General features: G+C 39.0%; 1 protein-coding gene across 1 annotated transcript; it reads left to right on the forward strand.

Annotated features, from left to right (window-relative positions):
- Window positions 1–16180: 16180 nt before the first annotated feature.
- LOC103720775 (uncharacterized) lies at window positions 16181–18181 on the forward strand. Its single transcript, XM_008810656.6, has 3 exons — window positions 16181–16457; window positions 16663–16792; window positions 17156–18181. The coding sequence occupies exons 1-3, from the start codon at window positions 16322–16324 to the stop codon at window positions 17889–17891; spliced, it is 1002 nt and encodes a 333-aa protein (XP_008808878.4). The 5' UTR covers window positions 16181–16321; the 3' UTR covers window positions 17892–18181.
- Window positions 18182–19861: the final 1680 nt, after the last annotated feature.

Here is a 19861-nt window from a genome sequence, read left to right on the forward strand (position 1 = left end):
TATTACTATGTTTATTTGTTCACTTTTATATATTAGATTAAGATCTTGCCATTGGAGGTCCTTGAACCTTGCAGCTATATACAAAGACTTCTAATTTCTAAAGCCCATGGACCGGCTAACCATAGTAGGCCCATGATGTTTCTAATTTTTAGCTCAGCTTACCCCAGAAGGCCGATTGATGGCAATGGCACAACCGAGGAATCTAGGACCTCTTCCAGCAAGATCCAAGGCCCCTGTTTATATCAGTATGTTTTGAGATCTCAAAAGGATGGATGCATGTAGGGCTTTCTTATGGTCATCATGCATGCAGAGCTTTATTGCTAGTGGTTGTAGGACTATCATTAGTGCAACAACATCGTGTGCAAAAGTACTGACTATTGGTGTTTTTTCCTGCAAGCATTCTCAATCTTGCATTCCACAGTAGGAAAGCCCCTAGCCACAAAAAGTTTTTATGGTAAGGCAATGACCGCTGTGATTTTACTCACAGGTATTGGGAAATTGTGTTGAACATCTGCCTCGAATGGTGAGGGTGATATCGGTGTGTCTCAAAATCCCATTCTATCAAATTTGATTGATACACATACATCTAGGTTTCACAATTTTTTTGTTAAATATAGTGCACTACTTCAAGATGCGATACGCCCTGCAAGATGTATCGATGTAACTTGCAGACGCTAGAAATAGCAAGAGGATCGAGCAAAAGTGGGGAAAGAGATCAAGATAGAGAAGAAGCAATTAGGAACAGGGAAATAACAAGGGGAATTCATCACCATACATACATACAAGTATATATGCACGTGAGCATACGTATACATACATATACATGCATACATCATGCATGTACCTATGGAGGTACATAGATGTGGTACCCTTGTGGATGGAGGAGCGCAAGGAACCTTTTGTTGTTCTGCACATCTGCTCTAGTATAGGTCAATAAGGAATCCTGATTATGACACATAACTATGTAGTTACTTCTACCAACCACCAGAAGATTAAACAAGAAATCTATCCATCATCCAACCAGTCAAAAAAATCACTCACATAGCATTTTACTAGCTTACAGCATGCAAGAAAATAACAACTATATGCCAAATTGTTTCCAAAAGATGCTTCTACTACTACACAACGGACTTACATTCATAATAATATCAATTTTTCGAGTCAAGAAAAAGGACTTTCGTGATGGATGCCAGGGTATTGCAGCCTGGATATGACGCATTTTGCAGAGGAACCAACCACAACCAAAACTACGTGAGCAATTTCGTCATATGTTCTCCACCATACAATTGAAAACATTGGACTCATAGCAATCGACATGAATTAGTCTTTGGTCTTATTACATTAGTCTGATTAATGTTTGTTGGATTGAGATAGATTATTTTGTTTGGATCCAAAATAATACTACTTCCCAACAACTCTACAGTTGTCACTTGGAGTTGGAGAGCCTGCCTCTTCCTTGGTCAAAAGCGAACCTTTTCTTCTTTCTTCTTCATTTTGGTAGTGTACAGAGCCTGCCAATTTCCTTCAATGTTCTAACAATCATCCGCAACATTTGGGAAAAATAAAAAAATCCATGCGCCGAGTGATTTCTTTTCCATTGAGTCAATGCAAGTGACGATACGGATGTCTTATTTATGAAGTACTATTCATTTTTTTATATGGCTAATGGAGACCATCCTTGTAATTGAGCTAGCATCACGTTTGTTGATTGAAGATTCCATGACAGGCTTGGACAGTAACAGAAAAGTTCTATCCCCATCAGCCCATCTCACATATAGTTGGTATTTTATGCTGTCAGGTCAGAGTGTCTCCATTTAGCACATATTTTATACCAACAAAATTGTTTAAAAGTTGGCTCCTTTTGGAGGGTCAATGCACATTTCATGCATGCACGCATAGTTTATGTAGCTGCTATTTGTATATGATGCACTGTAGTTGAATTTGTAGAAAATACAAACTAAAAATATTATAATTTTAACCACAAATGTTGAGTTAATTATTATTATTATTTTTTGATGATTGTCATATTGTTGAAATTTGAAACAAGTATGAAAATGCCTAATTGTCGTCGCCATCCAACAACTTTAGATGGTCATTTACCTTATCCATGTGATGTCACTCACCTGAGGAGTAAATTTGGCCAAGGAGATGAGATGGAGGTATGAAGGACCAAGAGAGACATGGATAAAATAAACACTCAATTCTAATACTTTTGAGATATTAAAATTCATTTAAAATGTGATTGTTAGCAACTTTAATAACTCGAGATAGAAAATCAATGCAGCTAATGACCGATGTTTTTTCTATTTCTGCCACCCTTTGCGTCTTACCCTGATCATTTCCAAAAACCTCGTGTTTTGGAAGTCATAGCAATTCCTCATATTCTTGATATCCTTCTCTCCCGAGAGCTTCTTTGGTTGCATGAACTACCCATCCATGTTAATTTCCAAGAGCTGACATTAACCCGAGATTGATCGAGCCTTAGTCTAATCAAATTAGGGTGGACATTACTTCTAAAATTTATAGGTTGGCTTGGAACCTATTTAACAACTGAAAGCCTAAGCTCGAGATGAGCCCAACACAAGCCTACATCAAATAGCTTGATGCCCTTCACTTTAAACTTGCATAAAGTTTGAGTGAAGCTCAGCTAGTTCAAATTTCAAATCTTATCAAGTTGATATCATTCAAACTGGCTATATTCAAGTTCATATTGACATTTGGCTCATTTGAATTCAATTTAAGTTTGACTAGGTCTAAACTCAAGCTGATCATGAGCCATTCTTGAGCAGTTTAAATCATTAACCAATCATACTGTCCCCCAACAACTATGAATTGTTTTTTTTTCTTTTCGGTACTCTTGTATGAAATGTTATTTGAAGTGGAAACAAGAAACTAAAATTTGTAGGGTTGACGAAACCATTAAGCAATTAATCTTAATTTCTGGAATAGTAGAAACTGAAACCTAGCATTTACATGGATTTTTAATCATCCAAAATTTTGTCAAGGTTGTGAGATATCTCAATTGGATAGAGGGAGAGGCAAACATGATTAGCAAGGCAAAGTAGAAATCGCAGAGTTTTTTTCTTCTATTTTGTCCAAAACGGAGAACATATAGGTATTTTGAAAATAAGGAAGGCACAAGTACGATAAGAAAGTTACAAATGCTATCCTAGAAAAGAATATTTCAAGATTCAAAATCCTCACAATATAGTATGGATTTATAAATAGTACTTAAAATTATATATATTTTCCATGCCATATCTATTTAACCTTTCAAATTCTAATAGAAAAAAGTTGTTCTTTGAATAATGATAAATAACAACTGCTATAATCTAGTATAAGATCAATATGGATACTACTACTTTAGTGGTTTAAAAAGTTTTTATTACTTTGGCACCATTGTCATCACACCAGCATGATGCGAATCATATTAATAGGTTTTGCCATCATATTACTATGATATGACAACGCTATATTGTTTTAAGATGATTTATCCTCCGAGCAACCTAAAAAGAGGTGGTGTGGTTTTTACAAATTAATAAAGACAGAGATACATACTGAACGAGCTATAACTGTCCTGCAACATACCTCATAAGGTAAATGTACAGGGCTATAACCATCCTTATTAATCGGCTTTAATTATCTTGGATGCACTTTGATTCAGGAAGATGTGGCGCCCTATCATTGGTCGGTCGGTGAGATATGTGGCGCTCTATTATTATAAGTCGTTAATGGTAACAAGCCAACGAATCTGGGCCGCATCACGTACTATTGACTTCACAGCTATAGGATTCGGTGGTTTAGCCTTCGGTCCCGCGATTAAAACATCTTTTGTAATGGTTGAATAAAAGCACTGACCGGAAGCCAGAAAAGAGGTGTCGAACGTTCTCTTTGTTAGGTACCATGCAGGAAGGAAGTAACATAATACAAGTATATCTTCTTTGGTCTTCTAATTGGAATAGCTCTCTTTAGTATTTATTTATTTATTTTTGAATAGTATTATATATAGTGAGTGAGACCATTAACTTCAGCAGTTCTTTCTTTCAAACATGTTCATTTTCTAAGGCCTACTTCTCACACACGCCTCTTCCGTTGTCAAAGTTCATGCTTGAAAGATGTAGAAAGTTTCTTAGATAAAGGAAAATTACGCAGGGCCGATATGATCGGCAAGACCTAAACAAAGGCAATTAGGAGCGCATATAACGTTGATTTGTAAGAATTCAATGCAATGTTGCCTAACTTTGCCCAGCAGAAGAAAGAGAAGTAAAAGGAATCAATATGATTTTTCAAACATGTATGACTCGGTTTATCTCAATATTACTGATCATGAAGGAAAAGTATAGGATGAAAACTCAAGAAAATATTTGTTTTTTAGTTTTGTTTACTTAGTTCTGATTTGGTGGACATGGGTCTCTACCGCAATTAATATTTGAGGACTAAGAAATCTCAAAACAAGCATGACAATGGTTTTGAGGTTCAACTACCCTCTCCGCCTTTTCCATCATTTTTTTTAGAGTTTTTTTTGCATGAATACTCTTTCAAAATTAATATTTGCATGTATACCATCGTAAAATACTTGTTTTGCTATTCTATTCTGTTTTTATCCTTATTTTTGCATATGTACCCACGCCATCTAACGCTGTTAAAAAATTAACAGTTTCAAATAAAATACCCTTACTGGATAGATGTGCAAAAAATATTTATAAGGCAATCGCGATGGGAGATAAAAAAGTAATTTTATTTTATTTTTAATTAATATAAATATGGTTTTTATTAACGGTGTTGGAAGAACTAGTATATTAGGGGCATTTGTGCAAAATAGTGTTTTATAAGGTTATCGAAATAAATATACATTTTAAGAGGGTATTCACATAAATTTGAATTTTTAGAAGGGTATTTATGCAAAAAAAAAATTATTATTAAAATTTTTGAAGATATGATCTGCTGTTCACTTATTCAGACTATATATTCAAGTTAAAACTAACACCCCCTTTGTTTTCTAGAGAGAGAAAGAAGGGCAGAATATGATGCTTGGGATTGCACCACCCAGAACTTGAGCCCAGAATCTCTGTTTGCCACTGGGCAATTCTCAATTCAACCATGACACTTGGTTATCAAAATTGTATACATCCACACCATACTGTGTTAAATTGTTATAATTCTGCTATAGTTATCTTCTTCTAATAAGTTGGCAGCTCCCTGCCAACTTGACAGGAACCTTCCTTTTTCCTCAAAAAGTAAAAATAAAAGACTAAAAATAAGAACTAAAAAAAAATAAAATAAAATAGTGTCCATCCATATATTCTCCATCCTACATTTGAAAACTTTGGCGTTAGTTCAAGTTTACTTCGAAAATTCTATGTGGAAATCTGTGTTCATCGATACTGGATGTATGTAGGCAGATTGTGTGACTTCAGCGCTGTCTCTTCATGTAGACTAAATTGGTTTTGAATTTCTTTTATTATCTCTTTTTTTTCCCGAGTTACTACGACGTGAGCCGTGATTTCCACCATGTATTAGATTCAAGCTACGGTCGTAATCGTAATACCAAGAAACCCTCCCAACCATGGAGCCTGCATTGAAAGCAGGGTGAAGAATTATGACCACCATTGTGCCAATTATATGACTTTGCTTCTCAGGATTATCCATCATTTCTTCATAACCAATAGTCTTGATGGATTTAATTAGTGAGTGTTTTTCTTTCTTTAGCCCAGACTTAATTAATGCAGTTAGAACTTTCGTTGCTAGTGGGACAGCCCGGTCAATGCTGTAATTGCTTTCAATGATGGAAAACTGGGCATCACCCAACATTTGAAGCAGTCATGGAGAAAGAGACCGTCCCGTTTGGTGCCCAAACTTCTCTTGACCATGGGTGATGATGAAAGATGGAGAAGTTTTTTAGGCCAAATATGTATTTAGAAAAGCTAACAGGGTTGCGGAATGAGTGGCCGCCTATATGGCCAGCCATGCTACCTTATGGGCTGGGATGGGTAGCTGCTCCGGGCGCTCCGAGATATTTTGTTTTCTAACTTTATTGGATGTATTCGTATATGTAATGTATAAATTATCTGCTTTAGAAAAAAAAAAACCTCTCATGACCATCAGTGCAATGCAGAAAGTGCATCACACGGCTGTAAGTGTCAAAATAAGATAGAGATAGGCAGACAGTGCTGTTCTCTTTCATGTGGTGATGTCCGATATTAACATTGTTTAGATTCTCGAATCGCTCGGAGATTACTTGCGGTTTTCACATCTAGAGAAAGCAACAAGTAACTAATTGAAACCCTCAGACTGAAAACCAGATGATGGATGGGGGAGAAACACTTCTGGGTCTTGTTCAAAGAATCTAAAAATTCATTGGACCACAATTGGAAATGGGATAGACATGAAGATAACCTCTTTTTGGTGCATTGAAACAGGACACAAGTCGATTGTTTCCAACAATGCAAATCGCCACTTGTTTCTTTGTTTCTTTGTTTGTTTTTTAACTAAAGGAGATTGGTGATGAGAATGGAATCCTGCTAGCTTAGTACTAGTTGGAGAAAATGGGATGGCACCTGCACCTAGATTCCTAAAATATGACCCAGTTTAAGATATAAATAAATAGTTTGGTGGCAGAAAATATCTGCTGGTAGCAACCCAAAAGGAGCTTTTGCGTGCTGGTCTTCCTACCTACCGGTTGATTGCAGCAAAGTTTTGGGATTTGTCATATTATGGGTTGATTGTGAGAATGCCATACAGCCTGATAAGACTAGCTTATTTGCAATTATCAAAGAACTAATGGTGGTCTAAGGCATTAAATTCTAGATTAAAACGTATGATGCATTCAATTGCATAAGAGCCAAACTTGGTTGCCATAGGGACGGAAGGGATGCTATTTTCAAGGGCAGATGCAAAGATTATCCTTCATTAGGGTGCAAAAATTAGGAAGCTATAGGGAGAGCCACTGTGAGAATCTCATGCCAATTTGTGCTTAGTCCCATAATCATCTTTTTTTTTTTTTTTTTGGTACAACGGCGGCTTACACCCTACGAGTGTGGATACGGCCAACAAAATCTGAAAATAACAAAGCAGAAAGAGACTCCGGCACTATGTCGCGCTTCCTCCAAACAAAACCTCCAAAGTAGTGAGCCGTATAGGAAGCGACCCAATCAGCTGCACAATTCGCTTTCCTGTAGGCGTGTGTAGCCTGATGGGTACCACACTCCTGCAAGAGTCCGCGAATGTCAAGAAGCAGCAGCCTGCCCTCGCCTGCACATCCCCGACCCCTGATCCAATCAATCACAGTGACCGAGTTGTCCTCGAGGATTCTGGTCCGCACCAAGTGTCTGTCAGGCATAGGATATGCCCTTCTAGGCGGCTTTAAGCTTAGCACACACTACCAATGAATCGAAGATCTGTTGGCCCCCCATCGCCACTAGTATGGAGTCATGATCTCTAATGACGAAGCCTATGCCTCCGCCTCTCCCATCAGCGGCCATACTGCCATCGAAATTCACCTTCAGGAAGCTAGGGGCTGGGAGCACCCAGAATACGAAAACATATCTGGACGCTACAAGAGCAGAAGGGATATCCCAGATGTCCCTGGCCAACTCGGGGGGTGAACTCTCAGCAGTGCTAAAGAACTCCTCCGCATGTGTAATGCCCTGGCCACCACCGCCCTCGGGGGCGAGTTGTGACCCTCAAAGACTCATGTGTTCCTGTCCAACCAGGAGTGGTAAGTTAGGTAGGCAACAAGAGTTCCTCTCTCCTCTGCCCCATACCCTGACCCTAGGACCTCCAGAAAGCGCAGAAACTCCTCAATGGACGACCACCTCTGCCCCCGATTATAAGGGAGCCACGCACACCTCCAAATCTAACTAGCCCGCAGGCACTCGACTAGCACATGATAGATGGACTCCTCCACCTCCGGGCATACTCCGCAATCTGCAGCTATCCGCACTCCCTGCCGCGCCAGGACGCTCCTAGTGGGTAGGTAGCCCCATGCTACCTTCCACAGGAACAGTATGAAACGGGGATGGACACGTAGTTTCCAGATCCAGCTGCCATCAAACTGCTGGGGCACCGCTCCTCTCATCCGCGCTATGTCACGGGAGCTCACTACCATCCGCCCGGACAGACACCATACCCTCCTATCCGCTGCCATCCCCACCGGGACTGGTAAAGTCAGCACCCGCTCTGCAAGCTGCTCACCAAATACCCACCTAACAATATCTGCATCCCATCTCTACTCCCCCTGGACAAACAAATTGCTAACTATATTCGTCTTTCACTACATGGATTCTTATACAGGAATGTAAATAATAATTTCTAACTAGCCTTTTTGGATGTTGTCCTAGAACATTACAAATGGCATCAAAGTAGACACAACACACAATCCATGAGGACTAGAAAACTTTCTAGAGTGGGTCCTTCTGAAATTGATCATGGACCGATCATAATATTTTTGATCAGATTTGACTGGATTGAGACCCTTAGCCTACCGAGGATACTAGGGCTTAAACAGGAGATTATATTAGGACCTGTACAAGTGTGTGTTTAGTCCCACATCAGTTGTGTATCGAGGAATTCAGATAATAACTTCTCGTTAGTTTTTTTCGATGAGGTCCTAGGTTGTTTCAACCTATGAAAAGCCAATTGTTTTGGGCAAGTCGACTGGCCTGAAGAGGTCGGGCCTGTTGGGTTTGAGCATATGTTGCACGTGTGGCTGAAGAAGAAGACTCCAGTTGGAAGTTTTCTTTCTCCCCCGATACTGGTGGACTCTGAGAATCCTAGGGCGACCAAACCTTATCAAAAACTCTAGGATTTTGTCTATTTAAGGTCCTACTCCTCTTTCGTTGAATTCCATCACCAATCTCTCAAGGAATAGCCGCCAATTCCAAGTTTCTCTTTCTAGCTTTTACCTTGATTCTTCGCTAGAAAAGCCACTGGACCACCTCGCTAGACTGAGGTGAGTGTTCTACGTCTTCTTCTCTCTCTTTCCTAATCATTTAGCCATCCCTCATGTTTATTTGGGTTGGAGAGCACCCGAAAAAGCATGAAACAAGGTCGTCCTTGTTTCCTTCTCTTTTTCTTGAGTTGCCAGCAGCGTGAGTGTTCAATGCCTTCTTCTCTCTTTGCTAATCAATTAGCAATTGCTTATGTTTATTTGGGCCGAAGAGCAGCGGAAAAAGCATGAAATAGGGTCGTCCCTATTTTCTTCTTTTTTCTTGAGTTGCCGACCGCCGCTGGCCGTGACTCATGCTTGGGATGTCGTCGCTGCTGCTGGGTGGAGGAATTGTTGTGGGCCACCATTTTTGCTTTGAAATCCAGCCGGTGAGTCACCAGAATGATCATGAACAGGATCTCTCCTGTTTCACATTCTTTTCTTTTGTATTGCCGGTCATCGCCGGTGTACGGGCACCACGGTGGATTGTCAGCCGTTGGGGGTCACCGACCATAAGCACCGTCGAGAGCCCTCTTTTATTTTGGAAAGGAGAGAGGGAAGGAGAGAGAACCTCATGGCTCTCTTCTTCTTCTTTCCATATTTTCTCTCTCCTTCTCTAGTTCCTCTCTCTTTTTTCTTCCTCTTTTCTCTCTTTATCTTGGTGTTTTCTCTCTCTATCTTGATCCGAATTTTTTTTTGGTTAAAGAGACTTAGTGGGTAGTTCTAGATTACTACATGATGATAGACCCTTTAGTGGACCAATAGAGGTTTCTGGGTTGTCAGATATCTCAGATAATTTTTTATGTTGATATAGTTCTGTAGGAGAACAATTTTCTAGATAATAGAATGTTGAGCAGGGTTCTGCATACCCTAGTTTGTAGATCGCGGTATGGATAGGTAATTAGTCTGTCTAGCTTGTTGGCATAGAGGTAAGATTCCTTATACACTCGCCCGCATGATTATAAATATTTTGTACACATATGTATGATATGCTAATGATTAAGATAAGTAAGATGCAAAAAAAATTTTCTGACAATTTCTGTATTAAACCATATTTTAATCATGTATGCTTGTAATTGGTAGTATGATGGATTCATATACGAGTATAACTTACACTTGCATAATTGTACTAATGGATGTGGTGCTCTGGGCTAACCATGTTATATTGATTGCCCTGTCACGGCGAAAAATGTGACACTTGTCGATTGACTCCATCACAGGCTGAAAATATGATACTTATCGATTGTCCCATCATAGACAGAAAACGTGACCATAGTTAGTCTAAATTTTGAAATAAAAAGAATTGATGTATGGATGTGAACCTGATTGAATAAATAAGAACTCTAGGCTGATCTCGTTATCATTGATTGCCTCGTCACAAACTGAAAATGTGGAACTATCAATTGCCCCGTAACAACAATATTGTTGCTTATGATGCTTCAGAAAATTTGGAGATAATGATACTTGTTATGTTTTTTGGATGGAAGTATAAATTAGCACCATTAAGAAGTTTTTTCATTTATAGAAAAGGGAACTACATAAAATTAATGAATATAGTAAAATCTATAATGCTAAATATCCTTTTAAAGAACAGACCGAGAGGAAAGGAGTAGTATTAAAAGACCCATATTCTTCTTTTGTCATATTAGATAGAATAACTCAAATATAATACCACAAATTGCCGCTTTTACAACTGCTTTTAGAGTTAGAGATTGTGTATGAAGTTTGCGGGCTCAACATGATTTAAAATCAATGGTTTAGATAAAATAGTTTTATTTGCATAAGATAATCAAAACTTAATGGTTTTGGTGTCGAATTACCTTTTATAATTATTTCAATTTATATTAGAAAAGTAATTTACCATATCCTTGTATCATGATATAGATTCATCTTCTCAATTCGTCTTCTGCTTGCTTTTAGAGTTTATGTTTTTTCCATCACTTGAGTAATCTGCACTCATTTAACTTAGATTGTCTATTAATATATATCTCCAACAAGATAAATATTGTCAGGGCATGCACAATATGAAACAACAAAGTTAACAACTACTGAGAAAACATACTTAAGTTAGGATGAAGTTCTTTGGGTAAGAAAAGAACAATAACACTCCTTCAAAGAGAAAAAAATTGTCCTACTACATGTACAAATATAACATATCTTATCCTTAATTGACTAAACCAATGTCCATAGTTATATGCGATCGATTATTTGCTAATTTTGATGATATATGAGAAAATGCATCATTGCCACTCCCAAAAACTTGGAAGGAATCGAGCGCCGCTTTACAGGATTCTTCTCTAGCATTTAGTCCATAAACATATACTGAGGACTTCAAGTATCTTAAATGATTAACTCATGCTTGTTACCACCAAGGACCTCAGCTAAAAAGCTAGTCAAGAGTTATTCAATGGAGTCCTTAGCTTGCTTAGGTATCCAAGACCTTCCCAATGCACAACCAACATAGAATTAGTCGACATATGCTCATATTAGTTTTCACATTGTTTAAATCATGAAACGTACTGAAATTTTCTTGTTCAATTTAAGGCACCCTTTTTTTCCAAAATAATTAAATAAAGGAACCTCTGAGTTGGCTTGGACAAGGAAATTATTCTTCCATATATTAGAAAGGCCTCCTTGATTTCACTGGAACCGAAAAGAAACAACATTCCTAGACTCCTTTCAAGCATAAAATCTAAAGTATCAAGAGAGAACCTAATTTTAATTTTTTATCTTCTTCTAACAATATCTTTAACTTTTATTTTACGATATTTATTCTAACATAGTTGGTTTGGCATTTTTTGTTTCAGTTTGCCTTTTTATTTGAAAATACACAATACTTCCCTATTTAATTTTAATAAAATGCAGGTAAATGAAAAGTTTATGCTCTACGTATTAAACCTTACATACCGCCAACAGATGACCCTTCAAGTACCTTTTAGTTCAAGCACAAATCAGACACTTTGTGTAGCTGAAAAAAAAGAACTAAAATAATAAAATGTTAGCTTACACTAGTCAAAAATAATAATAATCAAATATATCTTGTCTTCTTAATATAACACATTATCAACAATTCCCACTGACTCATGGCAAAGTATACTAAAATCTTGGATAGGAATCCACATGAGGTAGGAAAAATGCCATATATTATATCTCCTATACTTGCAAAGAAAAATATTCAAGAGAACTCACATCCACATTCAAACTAGTTCAACAATATACTTGTAGATCTTAAAAAAGAAACAAAAGAACATATTGGAGATATGACATTTGTCACATATGGTTAAACGGCTCGTGTTCTATAGCTATAGCACAGCAATCACATGTAAAATATTAGTATGCCTTATACGCAACTAATCAAATATGAGGCAAGATACTTATTTTCTATATGCCAAATACTCCATTACTCATGTTTATATTCGTATATGTATATAAGATGGAATCCCATGAGCAATGCAATAGTGAGAAAATTTTCCATATCCTTCTTTTTCATTATTTCTTTTACATAGTATTAGAGCTCATGATTGTTGGGAGGTCACGAGTTCAAGTTCCTCCAATTTAGTTATTTATTTCTGATGTATTTGTTATCTTGACATTTGTCTGTTTTGATCCAGTTATGCCTCTATATGCATGATTCAGGCCACGCATGAGGGATATATATATATATATATTCTTTTCCTGTAAGCTTAAATTTTTGGGGTCAATTAGTTTTTCAATACGGTATCAGAAGTTTTGGTCAACCCATCGATCCACTAATTCCACCGCCAACCATGAGAAAACCTCTCTGTCAATTCCCATGCCATCAATTCCAACCTTACCATAACATTAAAAATCAAATTCACCTTTTTAATCTTCATCCTTCTGATCGATAACCCGGGTAATGTGTTAGTTTCTACTGTTCTTAATAGAGATAGCCATCATACCTGGCATCGAGCAATCCAGATGGCTCTCTGCAAAGAATAAGCTTGGTTTCGTGGATGGTTATCATCCCCAAACCGATCCTTCCTCCATATATTATGTGTCATGGTCATGCAGCAACAACATGGTCCTTTTTTTGGCTTCTAATTGTCATATCTCCCTACTTATTTTATTTATTTTGATATTGCTACTAGCACATGGAATAATCTCAAGGAGAGATTCTTATGCACGACCAACATGAGCATACCTCTACTTTAATCTATTTCACATGGTTGAAAGCTCTTTGGGATGGGTTCTCTTCTACGTACCTCACCCTCCCTATCTGTTCTTGTGGTGTCATGATCACCTACCATCAGAAAGAAAAACTGGTGCAATTTCCTATGGGTCATAATAACTCATATTCCTCTACTCAAAGTCATAATCCTTTTGATGGAACCATTGCCATCCGTCAACAAGGCTTATAGCCTTATCCCTTAAGAAGAAACATAAGTCTTTATTTTGTGTTCTCCCCACTCTTACGGTTGATGGTTCTATTGCTGCTTTTGTTGAACACGAAGGTGCCACTTCCATCGCAAATAACATCGCTGCTCCCTGGAACAACAAAGCTAAGACTCATTAAGACCGGTTCAGATTATGTAACCACTGTGGCTAGTTAGACCACCGAAAGCTGCACTAATGCTCTTCATGGTTATCCCTCGTGCGATGCCAATAATGCTCAACCCAATCCACTGGATATTTTGGCACCAAGTCCTTCAAATGCACTAGTCTTCACTCTAGAGCAATATGCCTAAGTTGATTGCTTTAATCTTCATGCATGGTACCGGGCCTCCAAGTGCTTATATATATGGCCGGTAGGGAAACCTTCATGCTCTTCCTTCTCAAGCCCTTGGATTGCCTTAATTAACCAAAGACCTTTAATGTTATGTTATCTTCTTTCCCAATAAATGCGTATTTCAGGATCTGCGCTAAGCAACAAGAGGACTATGTTTTACATTCTGACGCTTTCACTGCCCCCTTTGGTTGGTGGCGATGTTTGGGACATCTCTCTACTTCACAGTCGCATATATGGTTAAATCTAATAAAGATGTTACTGTGTCTAGTCCATGTCCATGATATGTTTGTCGTCTGACTAAATAGGCCAGATTGTTGTTACCTAGAAGTTCTATTTCCACTTTGTCTCCTTCTGAGGTACTCCATGTTGATGTTTAGGGTCCTTACCCTACAACTTCTATTTCTGGTGCAAGATATTTTTTTAACTATTATTTCATGAGCTTTAAGACTGAGTCACATAATCTATATTTTAAAATGTTTTTGTGCCAGGATCCAATTAAAATCAATTCCATAAATGCATTCGTATCATACGGACTAATAATATTTTGGAATTTTTCACTAGCTAATGCAATCTTTTTTTTATTTTTTATTTTTTGATCATGGCATACTTCACTAACATAGATGTGTCGGTGCTCCCCCACGAAATGGGGTAGTTGAGAGCAAACATTGGCATTTTGGGGCGAGTGCATTCTCACAGAAGCTTATTAATTTGATCATAGACATCGAACATTCGTGTGCTTTGGAAGAAACCATAAATATGCCTCCAAGAAATCAGAATTTTGAGCAAAACCTACTTCCCTCAACAATCTAACACAAATGCAGTTACAGTGCAATACATAGTTCATTGCGTGTCTCAAGTATTTTAGTATGCTATCAATTCACTGATGATAGCATTAAGTCATTTATAATTGCTGCATATGTTCGACATACAAAAGAGAGAGTGAAACAAACTCAGCTAGCCTAATTCACATAATGAAATAGGCCCCTTGCTTTCTCTTAAGGATGCACAAGTCTCTTTTTATAAATATGCATCATTCCAGTCTCTTGCCCTATAGAAAATGTTTTGGAAAGAAACAAAAATATAAGGCATGCTCTCATCCATGAGAGAAAATTTTAGCAGATAACCTTGATTGATCGAAGAAACATTTCCTTTCTAATGAGATTAAAATCATATTACCCATTTGGAATAGATGAATATCAAATCTCTTGTCAATCAACTAGATGACTTATATCGCTTGAAACATCCAACGTCAATATGGGAGAGCCCAATCATACTCTCCCTGGTGCCTTCTCTCAAAACATATGAAAACAACCTCACGATTTGATCCTTTATCACAACCTTTCCTCTTATATCAGTCACAAGCCAGCCAATCAGACCAAATCTAATTATACTTAGATTTATCAATGCCATGCACGCAAATTTCCAATTATCAGAATGAGGAGGAAAACTAGAAAAAAAAAAAAGGACATGCTTTAACTGGAAAAGGTTGTCAGAATTGATGGCACCTGAAGATTTTAAAATTAAAAAAAATAAAGTAAATTGCCTTAAACACTGTATCTCCAACAATGAAAAAAGAATGTCTACTGTTGTTTCAAGGGGTTGCTTTATTATAGAACTGTGATTGCATGACCATGAAATTTACCTTAAATCTGTCCTAACATGACCTGAATCATATTATAAAGCCTTAAGTTCAGATTGAGGCATTATCTCAGATAACAGATTACAGATAACCTCTTACAAACATAAAACAGGGATTATATTGCATCATGTTGGACCTTGTAATCTAGATACAGATACTAACTAGAAATTAATTTTCAAGCAAATCATTTAACTCAACCTAACCTATGAGTCCATCTCCTGGCTATGCATACATGAAGATCCACCATCTTTTTTAAGCAGCATTAGCTTGTATATGTGTAACAGATATGTTTCAGATCCATGAAGACACACCTTAAACAAATAGGTAGGGAAACATAGGTGGATCCAAGCGGACCCCAACTCATGTACGTATGCATAATTACATAAGTGGATGAGTAGTACGCAGTTCACATGCGCACATGCAGCTGTCCAAATGAGGTTGAGTCTCAATCACAGAGCCTACTTCTCTTCCTCCTCCTCCTCCTCCTCCTCCTCCTATCCTTCCTCACATACAGCCCAGTGTCTGGAAGACATCACCTTTACAAAGGCCCCACGCCCATCCATCCCTTTCACTTCCTCCTTACACTTCCCGTAAAGACTTTTTTGATCCTGCGAAGTGGAAAAAGCAAACAGGGACACAGAGGGAGAGAGAGGAGTAGGCCGTCCAAAGGGAACAGTGGGATGGCTTTATTTATGAATGATGGTAAGTCTTTGTGGCGCTGAGACTGAGAGGCCCTCCCTCCCACCTGGGCCAGCGAGGAGGTTGAAAGCGATGGAAACCGGACAGGCTATCCTTTGACTTCTTACATCTCCCCATATATGTTTATCATATAATATATCTCTGTGTGTCCGTCTCTATATCTCTTGGCTTTCTTTTTCTGGTCATATATACCTCCTAGAAGCCTGTGTCGTCTTCCCAAGGGCTTACCACCACCAAACCATACCACAAACCCAAAGGACAAAAGGAGAGGAGGGAAGAGAGATTTGTTGGGGGTGGGTAGCCAAGAGAGATGGGGAGGGCTCCATGCTGTGACAAGGCCAACGTGAAGAAGGGTCCTTGGTCTCCTGAGGAGGACTCCAAGCTTAAGGAGTTCATAGAGAAAAATGGGACTGGTGGCAATTGGATTGCCCTCCCTCACAAGGCTGGTAAGAGAGTGATTGAGGACCTTATCTCCTTTCCTTTGCTTTACCTTTTTTTCTGGCTACTTGTTCATCAAGAGTTAGTATCTTCTCTTGTTACATCAAAGAAGGGGCGAGATAGGATCTTTTTTTAAGATGAGAGAGAGAGAGAGAGAGGTTTGGTGTGTCATTATGTGGATGATGGCAATTTGGCTTGTTGGATTGTTGACAGGGCTAAAGAGATGCGGGAAGAGTTGCAGGCTGAGATGGCTCAACTACCTGAGGCCCAATATAAAGCATGGGGAGTTCTCGGATGATGAGGACAGGATAATATGCGGCCTCTTTGCTAGTATCGGAAGCAGGTGAGAGACAGCTAACCTTTTATTACAATCCAGTTCTTTCCATTTTCCTTTTCCCTTTTTAGGTAGGCATGCTTTGTTCTGTTGATCCTTGTCTTGCTTTCTATTTCTTGGTTTGGATTTCCCTCAAAATCCACCATTATGGAAATAGTCAAATTGAAGAGAAGAGATCTAAAATCCATTTGTATATTTCTAGCAAAAGTTCTGCGTGGGGTGAAGAATGTTCTATATCCAGATGCATCCCCCTCCATGCATGCCATATTTAGCTCTCTCATTGGAACTCATTGAAAGCCTACCAAACTAGGAGATAAGATTTTGCTATCCAAATCGAATTGTTACATCGAAAACATTCATTTTGGTCGTCAGGTGGTCCATCATAGCTGCCCAGCTTCCAGGCAGGACTGATAACGATATCAAGAACTATTGGAACACCAAGCTTAAGAAGAAGCTCTTGGGGATTGCTTCTTCCCAAAGGAAACCACATCAACAGCAACAGCAACAACAGGAGCAACTGCAGCAGCAGCTTCTCTTCCAATCATCATCCTCTTCTTCACAAGGCAAATACTACACCTCTCCAGTTCCTCCCGTCCCAGTCCTTGAAAGGCTTCCCCCAATCTCCCAAGATGCCTTTGGCACTGTTCCTACCACCACTTCTTCCGCTCTCTTGCAAGGCCCATCTTATCAGTACCAGATGATGAAGGAGAGTGGTCACATGATCGTGTTTGGAAGTGAGCAAAGCTGCAGCTCCTCTGATGGGAGCTCCACCCAGATCAGCTACGGAAAGGAGATGGACTACAACTATAATATTGGTAGAGCCGGTGGAGCGGAACAGATGGGCTTTGAGAGCTATCTCTGCGCTGCTGGTATTGAGGAGACCCACAGGTGGTTACTTGGAGGTGGGGGTGGTGGTCAGGCGGAGAGGGATTATGGGCTGTCTCGTCTGTGGGAGGAAGCTCCACTGGAGTATAACTATGAGGAGATCAAGCAACTGCTCGGCTCTATCCATGGGTACACCAACAACAACGACCACAATCTCTCCCTGGATGACCCTTCAGGCAGTGGAGGTAGGGGGAGCTTCAAATCCCAAGGAAGGGTCATGTAGCACTTCTGACTGTAAAAAGAAAATCATAAGATCTTCTTTTGAGAGGGTATGGCTGTGTGCCTGTGTGGTATCCGATATGGACTTTGACAGTACATGGGTTAAAAAGGAGAGTGTTTGCTTCCCTTTAGCGCTAGCTTGTGATTTGATGCTTGGTGTATGGTACATCCTTCCTTTGCGCCAGCATTCATTAAAAAAAAAGAAAGTCATGTCTTATAGGGCAGTGGTAGTGACAGTCTTAGAGAAGACCTCATTCAACAATCTTATCTATCGTACCCATTTACATGCATTCATCTCTCTCTTTCTTTATTTCCTTGTTTTTGAACCCACTCACGGTTATGTGTTGATCATGAGACGCTTTGCATTCATTGCATTCTATGAAGTTTTGGATTCAAAAGATCAATTCATATTATTATAACATGTTTATTTAGAACACAGAAAATGGGTGCTTATGATTAGTTTTAAATGTCACATGGGTGGGAGACCGGACTGAGCCGAAGGAAACGTGTCCTGTCTGTCAGATCATATATTTTAGCACTGATGACAGTGTGGAAGTAGAGGTTAGATTCTCTGTGGGGTTTGTAACATATTGAGTTAATTAGCAAATGTTTATAATCCCAATATGAGCAAGGAGACAAGGAGGGATGTCAGCCTCCTCCTTCGCTAAGGGCAGCAAATCCCAATGCAAAGTTAAAAGGGACAGGCTGAATGCGTGTGCTGTTTGGTTGCCTGCCTTCAAGCATGAGGCAGCACATAATAATCTCTCTCTTACTCCAGGAATAGGCCCAGGTCTTTGGATACGGTCAATAGTAAACAAAATCTAAAGAAGATTTTATTTTGTGGATGTTGCTGATGTTCACCATTCATTACCATTGTCTGATTGTGAGTGGATAATTAGTGGCAATAGACATGTAATAAGGTGGATGGGTGGATGTCATGTAGATTTAACGCATACCACTGACCTTACTCTCATGCCTAAGTCTTTCTAGATACAAAAACACTAAGCAAACTAAAGAAAAGAGCCACCAAGGTGGTAGCCTAGTGGTACTGGGCAGCAATTCTAACCATTAGGTTCCAAGTTCGAATCGCTGCGGCGACGATTAAATTGTGGACCGGAGCTCACTACTTTGGCCACTGCTTGGACTTGTGGTGTAGGACCGCTCTTGAACCGCTAGTAGCCGGGGTGGTGCCGGGTGTGACGTACTCACACGTGGGACTCGAGCCAGAGCTCAGAGGAGTAGTTGAGCCGGGCCTACGGGTGGGGAGGGTATGAGTAAAATCGGTCGGGGTGCCCAACACACGGCCATTTCTGCCCGTATCGAACATTCTCCTGGCGGGGCGGGGGCCCAGTGGGGGCTGCTACGCGGGGGTGGGCTTGTCCCTTCCTCCCTCTACCCCTTTTATATTAGCAAAAAAAAAAAAACTAAAGAAAAGAAAATTTATAATGTAATGTTGGATATTTTCATAGAGAAATTACATTTTATTTTAAATCATAACCAACCAACCCTCGTGGTGGCTAGCTGTTTAACGTGTTTTCAGAGGGGCATACTGGTTTATAAATAGCTAATCTAACCTTACAAAAAAAACATAACATAACTTGCACCGCAATTCAAAATAACATGCTTGATTGGTGGGGCGAATAAAGCCTTAAAAAAAGTAATAGCCCAGACGCCTTAAAGCCATTCTCATTTGCAGATTTCCAATTCTTCCTCCCTCTTGCCCTACATGTAATCTCCCATAAGAAAAATCCACCACTACGTGCAATTATTTTCTTATATGCTATTTATGAGAAGCTTGAGACATATACATAACCTGAATTCTTAGACTCTAATATTGAACATATTAAGCATCATCTCGGTAATTAATGGTATTGTTCTATATATCTTCCTAAAATGAATTCTTGATTCCTATGCTTGTAATGGCCTTAACATTTGTACATGTTCAAAATTAAGATGACGTTGCAATTGCTTGCT

The sequence above is a fragment of the Phoenix dactylifera genome, chromosome 3 (assembly GCF_051530095.1).
Source record: "Phoenix dactylifera cultivar Ajwa chromosome 3, Ajwa_hap1_PhDact_Kaust_v1.1, whole genome shotgun sequence".
Classification (NCBI taxonomy): Eukaryota; Viridiplantae; Streptophyta; class Magnoliopsida; order Arecales; family Arecaceae; genus Phoenix; species Phoenix dactylifera.